The following is a 12,981-nucleotide window of genomic DNA, read 5'->3' as shown; positions in this document are numbered from 1 at the left end:
CAGGCTGGTGCTGCCCCTCCAATCGCAGAGGGAGGTGACCCACAGAGGGAGGTAACCTGGCACCACAGAGGGAGGCTACCAGTGGCAGTGGTGGGAGGCAGAGCTGATGAGCAGGCAGTGCCAGGTTGGCTAAGGCGGGTGCAAGCGGAGGCCCCCTGATCACCCTGCCGATCGCCCTGCAGAGCAGCCCTGATCGCCAGTTAGGCCTAGGGACCATACTCATGCATGAATTTCGTGCAGCAGGCCTCTAGTAACTCTTCTAATTATTACAAAATGAGATGACCATAACATTTTTAAGCTTTTATCTCTGTTTTTTCATATGAAGATACCACCTATCTCATTTTCCTCATTTGAACTATTTCCCATCAAGATCCTTATCTGGCATGAATTCAAATTCATGTGTCTGTTTTAAATATTACAAACTTTATCTATGAACAATTTTGATTTTTAGTGAAATATTCATTTATGCTTTATTTTAATATTTATTTTTCAGGCATATTGTATTTTAGCAGGATCCTTGTTATCTGAAGGAGGTATGTACTGTCATAGTATTTCTTTATTCTTAATTTAGTAAAATATATTTAGTAGTTCATTAAGAAAACTGGGAATAGGAATCTAAGCTTTGTCTACTTTTAAGGAATAAACTCTATATGATGTACTGTGGCTGTTTCTGTAAAGGGTAGGGGCAACAGAAAAGCTATTTCTTCTAGAGTATCCTCCTATATAATAAAAGGCTAATATGCAAATCGACCGAAAGGTGGAACAACTGGTCACTGTGATGCGCAGTGACCACCAGGGGCAGACACTGCCAGCTTAGGGGAGTGGGTCTAAGCCAGCCATGGGCAAACTATGGCCCGCGGGCCGGATCTGGCCTGTTTTAAATGAATAAAACTATTGAAAAAAAAGACCGTACCTTTTTATGTAATGATGTTTACTTTGAATTTAGTTCACACAAACACTCCATCCATGCTTTTGTTCCGGCCCTCCGGTCCAGTTTAAAAACCCATTGTGGCCCTCGAGTCAAAATGTTTGCCCACCCCTGGTCTAAGCAGTGATCACCAGGAGCAGACACTGCCAACTGTCCAACTGCTGGCTTAGGGGAGTGGGCCTAAGCTGTCAGTCAGACATCCCCCAAGGGTTCCTGGACCCCGAGTGTATGAATTTCGTGCACCGGGCCTCTAGTCTATATATACAAAAGCCCAGCAACCAAACGGTGGAATGACCAGAATGACTGTCGATCAGTTCTTATGATGTGCAGTGACCACCAGGGGGCGCAGACGCTCAATGCAGGAGCTGCCCCCTGGTGGTCAGTGCGCTCGGCTGACCAGGATGCAGCCTCTAGCAGGCCCAGGGTGAGTCCGAATCTCCATACCTGTCAAATATCTGAGAGAATCCAGACTCTGACCTGACCCCACCAGCTGATGTAGGCCCTCTAAGGTGTGTTATAGAAAGAGCACGGGGAACTGGCATAGGCGGATTGCAAGAGGGGACGTGACTGTGGACCCCCTGGGGAGGCTGTCATGATGGCTGAGGATCCTGGAGCACAGCTGCCCTGAACATACCAATGGTGACTCTGACCTGGCATTATACATCAAGGACATTCACCGAGTGCCTTTGGGGTGCAAAGTTCTCTGCCAGGTTCCTCCAGGACACAGAACAGGCCTTTACCCAGGACATTACCCTGAAATACCAGCTCAGACTAATTTCCTCATTCAGCAGCTGCTCAGAGGGCGGGTCCACAGCCGCTTGGCTGACTGGGATGAGCAGCGCTCCCACAGCAGGCCCATCCCCACAGGCCAGACCCCCACCAGTGCACGAATCTGTGCACAGGACCTCTAGTCATATCATAAAACTCAGAACATTTGAAATAAAATATAAAATAACTATGTACGGAGTTCTTCTAAAAAAAATGAGGTTTTAGTATGTTAATCAAAGAAGGCTGTCATTTTTTGTAATACAAATACGTCAAAGTTTCTGAAAGTTTCAGCTATAGCAGTATTATGACAGGGAAGTGCTACTATCATGTATGAAACTGCCTAATTCACTGCTTTACTCATAGTATGTTTACTTCTGAAACATTGTCACTTTCTATGCATACTATTTCATTCATCTTTGTCTATAAAATGGTGATAATACTACCTGCCTCAAAAGGTTGGGAGGATCAAGAATGACTATGCTTGCTTAGTGTGGTGCCTGCCAGATAGTAACTGTCCAATAAATTACGGCTGTTATTGTGGTAATGATATTTAAGTTACTATGGTTTTGAAATATGGGATTCATTATGTTGTGATGATTAATTGGGTCCTTGATAGTGACTAGTTAATACAGAACTTTTTCTTAATTCCAACCATGGCATTAAAGTGTTATACATATTTATTTATCTTTTGAGATACCATCTTTAAAGTTGAGAGGCATGAAGTTTCTCCTATGCTGATATGAATGCTTTTCTTTCAGCAACACTTCTTGTTGCTGTAAATGAACTTCGTAGGAGTGCTGCGGCCAAAGGAATGTCATTTTACAAGTATGGTATGTGCTTTAGAAACCAGGCATATTATTTTATCTCCGTTATTTGCTTAAAATTGCCTAGTACTATTGCTTTGTTCCTTATAGATATGTACAAAATATATCTCAGTGTCTTCCCTATATGTGGCTCTTATATATGTATCAGTTCATTTAAAAAGAGAAATGTAATGTAAATTGAACATGAATACTTTATATTTGCAATTAACTTACGTAAATTACAGTATTTATGTATATGCTTATATAACTTAAAAAAGCAATTTGAACATGTAAGCCAAGAAATTGTTTGCTCTGAGCAGTGTTTTTAAAATCAGGATCTCACACATTTTTAGTCTTCATTTATATCTTAATTTTGAATGGATACTTATTAAAATATTATCTGAGAATATCGAGATTTCAGAAAGTTTCTTTTTTGTCTCTCCCCAATGATTAAGTAATGGAAAGTCGTGATCCTAGTACAAATGTTATATTGTTGGAGGATACTGCAGCAGTCTTGGGAGTGGCAATAGCAGCCACTTGTATGGGTCTTACTTCTATAACAGGTAAATATTCCTTACATTACAGGTGATTTATTTGTACTACTTAAATAAGCCTACGTGGAAATTTTCTTTTACATCATTGAATAATTTTAAACTGATAGATTGTTAGATGCTAATTTTATACTACCCTAACTTATTAACTTATTTATATAAAACATTTGGTCAGTAAAAGTGTAAAATTTCTCTGAGTTAAGAATTTCTCTTAGAAATAAAGAAGGCTGTTAATAGTGCATTTATGTAATACTCTAAACCTTTCTAATTGTGACTTAATGAATTACGCAATTATTCTTTACTATAAGTTACACAATTATTCTTTGCGTATAGAAGTATTGATATTTGTCCTAGTGACCTGACAAGTTTATTAATATAATGCAAGAGAGAACTTCAGTAAACTCTAGAGTGCTAAATAAATATATATTGTGGCTGTTGTTAATTTGTCTTTTGCACGGTTAGTCCCAATGGTAAGTACTATTGCTTTCCTATTTTTTGACTCTCAAGTTGGTTCTACCCTCATTTCGGTAGCTAGTTAAGTGTTTTAAAGGCCAGTACAATATAGATGAGTCAGAAGACAGAATGTAAATCAGAATCATTTAGTATGCAAAGACTCAAATTTCTGAGCCTTGGAATGGAACTCCTTCCATTCTTACCCATTTGTTTTTGCATATTTAAATAATTTGAGGTGATAAGCTCTCATAGTTCTGCAGTGTTTTTAAAATACTCTAAAATATGAACAGGTCTTCCTCATTTTTAATATACATTTTAAGTCTGAACCAGCATTCTTTAATGTTCACTGTGATCCAGAATATTTCTATAAGTTTTATTGTTTTTCTGGTTAACTTTATCATTTTAGACATAAATCATTACTTCGCAAAATTTCAGGCTTAAGAAAAGTGTGACTTGACGAGTAAGTCAACTTTTAATAGATTATTTTCTTTTATATTATAATGTTAACCAGTCAAATCAAACATAAAATTTTTGTTTTAAGAGTATTCACATGAATTAAATTTTAATTAGTTAAATTAATACATTTAAATTTAAATAACATGCCAATAAATAAATAAAATATTTTTTAGCTAATATTTCTGTGACTTCTGTAGGATTATTTATATACATATATTTTTATTTTTTTTATAAAATATATTTCATTGATTTCCCACAGAGAGAAAGGGAGAAGGATAGAGAGCTAGAAACATTGATGAGAGAGGAACATTGATAAGCTGCCTCCTGCACAGCCCCCCACTGGGGATGTGCCCACAACCAAGGCACATGCCCCTGACCAGAATTGAACCTGGGACCCTTGAGTCTGCAGGCCGATGCTCTATCCACTGAGCCAAACCGGCCAGGGCTACTTGTAAATAAAAATGATGAAATTTGAGTTTCTAAAGTGCAATGCAATATATTTTATTTCAAACTCTATAATTATATGCCTCCTAGTACATTATACTGTATTCACAAGTGGATCATTTTTAAGACTTTAGTACTGATAAATCAGTTTACCTTTCAGTGTTATATTTTTGACTAAATATTAGTAAAACTAGTATGTAAATTCAGTTTTTTAGTAAAATATGTTTTATCAAGCATTAAGAGACTTAAATTTAATATTGACATTTTATCTTTAGAATAAAAAGATTTCTCTAATTATAAAAGCCATGTGCTGTAATATTTAATTGATGTCTGTTATATAAATACTAGAGGCCCAGTGCATGAATTCGTGCACAGGTGGGGGGGTCCCTCAATCCAGCCAGTGATTGGGGCCAATTGGGACTGTCTCACCCAGCCCTGATCAGGGCCGCCCAGCCAGAGGGAGAGACCACAGGAAGTTGGCCGGCCACAGAAGGTTGGCTGTGGGAGCGCACTAACCACCAAGCGGGAGCTCCTGCTTTGAGCATCTGCCCTCTGGTGGTCAGTGCATGTCATAGCAATTGGTCGTTCAGTCAACCGGTCGTAATGGTCTCTTAGGCTTTTGTATATATAGAATATGTAGATTAATCTACACATTTATAGATGATAAATCATCTCATTGGTTTTGGAAGAGAATTAATTAAGCCCTAACAAATTTTTTTTTAAAATATATTTTATTGATTTTTTTACAGAGAGGAAGGGAGAGAGAGAGTTAGAAACATCGATGAGAGAGAGACATCGATCGGCTGCCTCCTGCACATCTCCTACTGGGGATGTGCCCGCAACCCAGGTACATGCCCTTGACTAGAATCGAACCTGGGACCTTTCAGTCCACAGGCCGACGCTCTATCCACTGAGCCAAACCGGTTTCGGCAAGCCCTAACAAATTTTAGAATGAGAATTGCCTGGAGGTTAGGAAGACACAGAATCCTAGACTCCACCTCCAGAGTTTTTGATTCAGAAGATCTAGGGTAAGGCTTGAGAATTTTCATTTCTACTAAGTTGTCCAGTGATGCTGATGCTGATGGTCAAAGGACTGTACTTTGAGAACCACTGCTCAAATGTACCCAGAGCAGCAATGAATAAACTTTCTTTTTAGTATCCAGAATAGTATTAGCTATGTATCATCACCCTTGGTTGAATGATAAAGGAGTGACCCATATAAGTTTTTGTATGGCTTTCATAATTTTCTCATAGAGCCTTGGTAGGAATAAGACACAAAAATTGTTATTTCAGTTTTTGATCTTACAATTATTTTGTCAACCTGGGATAGGAAAAGTGCTACTGATACTGCTAACAGAAATGGACTCTTTATTATGTTATGAATCTATAATAATAAAAGCATAATATGCTAATTAGACCGGACATCCTTCCAGACGTCCTTCCTTCCAGACAAAGCCTCAGCAGGTGGAGCCCCCCGATCACAGTGGTGGAGGGCAGGGGCTGGGGCCAAGGCCCTTGCACGAATTTCGTGCATCAGGCCTCTAGTATGTATATAAATTCTCTAATCTGAAAATTCTCTGAAGCCTCACCCATATAATGGCCGGATGCAAAAAACAGATCTTAAATAATTAAACCCCATGTAATATGAAGCAATATACTCCCATGTAATATGAAGCAAGTTGTATCATTCCCATTTTGTAGTAAGGTAAATAAATCTATCAGGAGAAAGTCATTAAAGGAATCAGAATGAATTTGAAGTCCCTTGATTTATTGATTATGTTCTTTGCTCACTAAAGTTCATCGAAATAATAGAAAATGTTAATTTACTGACTTCTTATGTGCTTTATTTAGGCAATCCACTGTATGACAGCCTAGGTTCTTTGGGTGTGGGCACCTTATTAGGTGTTGTCTCAGCATTCCTCATTTACACTAACACAGAAGCACTGTTAGGGCGATCCATCCAGCCGGAACAAGTACAGCGGCTTACTGAACTCCTGGAGAATGACCCATCAGTAAGGTCAGTTTATTCCTATGCTGCTGCTAAGGTTTACAGAATCATTAAGAAATAGGTATGTTTGGTTTGTAAATACTTCCAGAAGAGGTTTTGGATTCCTAACCTTCAGAACTTTTTAATCTATTACTTTTCAGAGTTGCATCCTTACAACAATTAGCAAGTGAAAGCATTTAAGAAACTCCTTAAGTTTCCTTTTAAATTTTGTGTATCTTTAATTTTTAGAATAAGGAACAGAAGTTTGCAAAGTAGTTGCCTCCTTAATGGGGAACCACTTAGGTGGATCTTTCATATTTATATTTGCCTTATATTTATATTATAAATTGAATATACTAAATTTAAGAAGATTTTTAATCATGGGGAAGTGATTACCAAATTTAAAATAATTTATATTCCCTTCGAAAATAAACTTATTTTAGTTTATTTTAAGTTTTTCCTTATCTTTATCTTTTAAATTATCTATACTAATAAAAGGGTAATATGCTAATTAGACCAGATAGACCAGATGTCTTCCGGACATCATTCTGGATGTCCTTCTTAACTAAGCCAGGGCCTGGGCAAAGCCGTCCAGGGTCCCAGGTGCCTGTGGCTGGCCCAAGGGAAGCTGGCCCGGGGTCCTGGATACCTGCTGGCGGCTGGAGGAGGGAAGCCTGGGTCCTGGGTGCCAGAGGAAAGCTGGTGCCAGCAGCCAGGGGAAGGAAGGCCTACTCTTGCACGAATTTTTGTGCATCGGGCCACTAGTATAAGAATAAAGAACAGAAGACGGGAGAGAATCAGATACAGAGTTCTATTTTTTTAAAAATATATTTTTATTGGTTTCAGAGAGGAAGGGAGAGGGAGAGAGAGATAGAAACATCAATGATGAGAGAGAATAATTCATCAGCTGCCTCCTGCATGCCCCCTACTGGAGATCGAGTCCACAACCTGGTCATGTGCCCTTGACCGGAATTAGTCTTGGGACCCTTCAGTCTTCAGGCCAACACTCTATTCCCTGAGCCAAATGAGCTAGAGCGAGATACAGAGTTATAATAGTATTTTTCAGTGAAATTAAGCCACAGTGTGATTTCAGAGTGAAGTGGAAGGAACAATTCTTTAAAATACCAATTTTAAACTTTAAAATAAGAGTGTATTTTTCTTCTGGGTTATAATTAAACTCTTTGAGTTAAATCTTTTAAGAATGGCCTATATGTCTGAATTGGTAAAACAAATGAGTGATTAAGCCCTGTATGTTTAAACTTGAAAAATAGTTACCTAGATGGATCAAGATTAGAAATTGGGCATTCTTTTTGTTGTTGTTAATCCTTACCTGAGGCTATTTTTTCATTGATTTTTAGAGAGAGAGGAAGGGAGGGGAAGAGAAAGAGAGAAACATCAATGTGAGAGTGACACTCCCTTGGTTGCCTCCTACAAGCACTCTGACCAGGGTTGGGGATCAACCTGAACCAAGGAACGTGCCCTTGACCTGGATTGAACCTGGGACCCTTCAGTCCTCGTGCCAACACTATCTACTGAGCCAAAATAGCTGGAGCAGAAGTTGAGCATTCTGTGGACTGAAGGGTCCCAAGTTCAATTCCAGTCAAGGGCACATGCTTGGGTTGTGGGCTCGCTCCCCAGGAGAGGGCGTGCAGGAGGCAGGCAATCAATGATTCTCTCTCATCATTGATGTGTGTTTTTTTTCTTCATTATTTTAAATTTTATTGGGGTGACATTAGTTTCCATGAACATATAGGTTACGTGTGTGGGTTACTAATTTACAAAATCTGTATATAGGCCATGTGCCCACCACCCAAAGTCACTCTCATCATTAATGTTTCAATCTCTCTCTCCCTCTCCCTTCCTCTCTGAAATCAATAAAAATATATTTTAAAAAAAGAAGTTGAGCATTCTTAAAATAATTATTAGGCTTAGTAACTGAATGTAAGAAAACCCATATTAATGTCTTTTCCTTGTGATATCTTTGATTTTGGTATCAAGGTAATACCTTACAGAATAAGTTAGGGAATGTTTCCTTTTCTTTTATTTTTTGGAAGAGTTTGTGAAGAATTGGTTGTATTTCTTCTTTAAGTGTTTGGTAGAATTCAGCAGTGATGCCATCTGGGCATGGGCTTTTCTGTGTGACTAGTTTTTTTTTTTTATTACTAATTCTATCTCTACTTTTTATACATCTCTTCAGACTGTCTTTTTCTTCTTGAGTCAGTTCTGGTACTTTGTGTCTAGGAATTTGTCCACTACTTCTGAGTTATGTAAAATCAGTTCATAGTATTTCTTTGTAGTTCTTTTATTTCTTTAGGTTTAGTAGCAAAGTCTGTTCTTTCAATGCTGATTCTAGTATTTGAGTCTTCTCTCGTTTTTCTTGGTTGGTCTAACAAAAGGTTTGTCAATTTGTTGATCTTTTTAGAAAACCATCTTTTGGTTGAATTCATTTTCTGTTATTTTTCTATTTTCTATTTCATGAATTTTTGCTCTAATCTATATTATTTTCTTTTTTCTGCTTGCTTTAGGTTTAGTTGGCTTTTTCCAAATTTCTTATCATGGTAGGTTAAGTTTTGATTTGCTGTCTTTCTTCTTAACATAAGCTTTTACAGTTATAAATTTCTTCCAAGCTCTACTTTTGCTGCATCCTATAAATTTTGGTATTTTGTGCTTCATTTTCAATCATTTCAAATAATTTTCTAATCTCACTTTTGATTTCTTCTTTAGCATTGGTAATTTATAAGTGTCTTAATTTCCATGTATTTGTGAGTTTCCCAGATGTCTGTGTGTGATTGATTTCTTTATTTCATTTTGGTCTGAGAACGTGTTCTTTAAATTTACTGGCTTATGACGTAGCATATGCTCTATCTTGGACAATGTTGTATAGATGTCTGTTAGATTTAATTCATTTATAGTGTTTAAGTCTTCTATTTTCTAGTTAATCTTATTGTCTAGTTACTAGGTGTACCGGTTAATAATGGCGGATTTTGTAATCAAAGAAAACACGATAATTTCAAGAGAAACATTAGAAGTGCTTTATTCAAAGTAATGTCCATTGCTAGCTACACATTCCCCCCATTGTCCAGGTAATTTGTGGATACCGTCCCAATAGAACTTTTGCGTTATCATGAAGCAAAATTACTTTGCCACATCTTCTGGCCCATTCTGGACGTTTTATCATCAACGCATTGATGAGAGAGAGACATCGATCAGCTGCCTCCTGCACACCCTCTACTGGGGATGTGCCCGCAACTAAGGTACATGCCCTTGACTGGAATCGAACCTGGGACCCTTCAGTCCTATCCACTGAGCCAAACCAGTTAGGACCATATGAAGTTTTAAAGCTTGCTGTCAATACAACAAAATAGCATACATATCAAATCGCATATATATCAACATATGTGTAACTCCATCTGTTGAAAAAAAAATCTACATTATTAACTGGTACACCTAGTATTCTTTCCATTACTGCAAGTAGAATATTAGAAGACTCCGGCTATTATTGTTGAATTGCCTATTTCTCCTTTTATTTCTGTCAGTTATTGCTTTATGTATTTTAGTGCCTTGTTGTTAGGTACATACATGTTTATAATTTCGCATATATTTATAATTAAAGTGTAAAAAAAGAGCTATAAGTGGAAAGACTGACTGGCAAATTTGAACTTTTCTGCAAGAGTGAAGATCTGTATATTAAATTGTTGGAAAAAATAAATGTTGATAATCCAGAAAGTGTATACAGTTTTTAGATAATGTATTAGTTATCTATTGCTATGTGACAAAATACCCCAAAATTCAGTGACTTAAAACAACATTTTTTACCTCACAGTTTCTGTGGGTCAGGAATCTGGCCATGGTTTACCTAGGTCCTCTACTTCAGGATTTCTCACAGACTGTCATTAAGGTGTTAGCTGGGACAATAGTCATCTTCTGAGGATGGATCTGCTTCTAAGCTTACTCAGTTATTGATAAGATTGTTTTGCCATGTGGTCTTCTCCAACATGGCAACTTAATTAATCAAAGTATACAAGCTGAGACGGTAATAGAGACTGAGGGTAAACAAGATAAAGTGATGAAATGACATCTCATCACTTTGCCATGCTCTGTTGGATAGGAGCAAGTCACTAGGTCTAGCTCACATTCAAGAAGAGAGGCTTGTACAAGGGCTTTAAAAACAGGAGGCAGGGATCATATGGAGCCATGACAGATACCCTATGACAGCTTAGTTTTATATAAGAACACAAGGAAAGTGTGTATTAGAATATTTTCATTAGCTGCTACTCATGTATTAGCCAAATATTCAAATTTATTAATATTTTGTAAGGACTGAGGTAGATATGCTTTTTTAAAAAGAATAAATTGTATAGCCTCTTGACAATCTGGATAAGTTTTATTTCAACTTGGAAACATATAACTTTATCAATATTAATTCCTTCTTAAAAAGAATTTATTGATTTTTAAAGAGAGAGGAAGGGAGTGGGAAAGAGAAATATCAATATGAGAGTGAAAGAAACATCGATTGGCTGTCTCCTGGTAGGCTGTCTCCTACCAGGGATTGAGCCTAAAACCCAGGCATGTGTCCTTGACCGGGAATTGAACAGGCAACCTTTCGATGCATGGGATGACACCCAACAAACAGAGCCACACCAGCCAGGGTAATATTAATTATTCTTATTTTTCTCCTAGATAGTTAATAAATATGTTTCTTTATATAGATAAGAATTTCAGACTCAGTATTTAGTAACTTGCTCAAGATTACTCAAATTAGAGTCAAATGTTTTAAGAGTACTTGTAGTCTCATTTAGACGTGTTTTCCCAATAGCTCTCTATGTCCCTAGGATTCACAGTGTTTTCTTATTCTCTTATGCATCCTGTATAGATGTTATACTGATGATCATAGAAAGAAAATAATTTCTCAATAGTTTTTTTGGTGGGGAAGATTGATTCCAGAGGGTAAGGGCAGAAAGGATGAAACACAGTTATGTTTGAGCTTCTCTTTCTGGGAGGCAAAATGGTATACTGGAAAGACCACTGGGTTTGGCTATCTGAAGATATGGGTGAGTCCTGGCTCTGCTCTTGACTAGTTGAATTACCTTGAACAAGTCACATGTGCCTCTGTGGGACTGTTTTGTCATCTGTAAAATAAAGATACCATCATACCTACTTTGTAAAAGCTATTCAATAAATGTCTGCCTTGGAATTGGTAACTTTAGTCATTTTACATATGTGTTGACTCAGTTTGTTACATCTGTTTCATTAGATAGTTATGACTAAGCTATTCTAATAGAGTACTTTAGAGCATTGTTTGAAAACTTTTAAAGAAGTTATTTAGCCCTAGCTGGTTTGGCTCAGAGCGTTGGCCTGCAGACTGACGGTCCCAGGTTCAATTCCTGTCAAGGCACATGCCTGGGTTGCGGGCTCGATCCCCAGTAGGGGCCATGTGGGAGGCAGCCAGTCAGTGATTCTCTCTCTCCCTCTCCCTTTGTTTCTATCTCTCTCTCCCTCTCCCTTTGTTTCTGAAATCAATAAAAATATATTTTTTAAAAAGCTATTTAAAAAAGAAAAAAGGGACTATGAGATAGAATGACCAGATTATAGGAAAGTAATTTAGAGTTGATTATTAAAAATCGATCAACTTTATAATTTATATACAGATTACCATTAAATAATGTTAAGTTTACATCTTTGGCATTATGTAAAAATAGCTAAGTGGACATTTGTTTGGAAAATGATAGGTGCACTTAATGGTAAACACTCTGAAAGCCATCTTAGTCCATTTTCATCACTGGTGGAAAAAATAATTCTAGACTATGTATGTGCCATTAAAATGTATATACGTGTAACCATTTGTAACCATTGTTATTGATTGCAGGGCAATTCATGATGTTAAAGCCACAGATTTGGGACTAGGTAAAGTAAGATTTAAGGCAGAAGTAGATTTTGATGGACGAGTTGTTACAAGATCATATTTGGAAAAACAAGATTTTGACCAAATGCTACAGGTAAGTGTATGTATTTATTGTTTTCTTATAAAGCCAATGGTTTAAAAAGTTACTTTTTAAGTAAATGAAATAAATCTTTTAAAAAAGGTTTTTTGAGAGAGAAAACAAGAGAGGGACAGAGAGAGAAACATTGATGTGAGAGTGAAACACTGATGGGCTGCCTCCTGCACACCTCCTATGGGGATTGAGCCTGCAACCTGGGCATGTGCTCTGACCGCGAATTAAACCAGCAGCCTTTCAGTGCACAGACGACGCCCAATAAACTGAGCTACATTGGCCAGGGCTAAAATAAAACTTTTTTTTTATAGCTCATAAAGTCACTTTAGCTTTCAACTTCTTAGGGTTTCAAAATTTGACAGAGATCCTTTTATTTACTATAAAGTGGACTAGAAGAGAGAGAAGTACAAATATATAAAATGCTTGCCAGGCATCTACATATACAAAGGGGTAATATGCAAATTAGCCGGGATGCCATAACAGTCACGACCCCTCAGGAGGAGGCTGCGCACGCAGGTGGGTAGGAAGGGACTGCTGCGCGGTGAGGCAAGCCATGGATGGCACAGGCCACTGCCCGGGGAGAAGAGGCTGGGCCTGC

The 12,981-nt window shown here is 37.6% G+C and overlaps 1 protein-coding gene across 1 annotated transcript in view; it reads left to right on the top strand.

Annotated features, from left to right (window-relative positions):
- SLC30A9 (solute carrier family 30 (zinc transporter), member 9) overlaps window positions 1–12,981 on the top strand; it is a 73,186-nt gene that overhangs the window by 45,075 nt on the left and 15,130 nt on the right. The window contains exons 12-16 of the mRNA XM_015572391.1: window positions 494–533; window positions 2,455–2,526; window positions 2,955–3,062; window positions 6,255–6,420; window positions 12,257–12,386. Of these exons, the coding sequence (XP_015427877.1) occupies window positions 494–533; window positions 2,455–2,526; window positions 2,955–3,062; window positions 6,255–6,420; window positions 12,257–12,386 (516 nt within the window). The remainder of the gene's footprint in view (window positions 1–493; window positions 534–2,454; window positions 2,527–2,954; window positions 3,063–6,254; window positions 6,421–12,256; window positions 12,387–12,981) is intronic.

The sequence above is a fragment of the Myotis davidii genome, unplaced genomic scaffold (genome assembly GCF_000327345.1).
Source record: "Myotis davidii unplaced genomic scaffold, ASM32734v1 scaffold629, whole genome shotgun sequence".
NCBI lineage: Eukaryota > Metazoa > Chordata > Mammalia > Chiroptera > Vespertilionidae > Myotis > Myotis davidii.
This window is presented reverse-complemented; position numbering and strand designations above follow the sequence as displayed.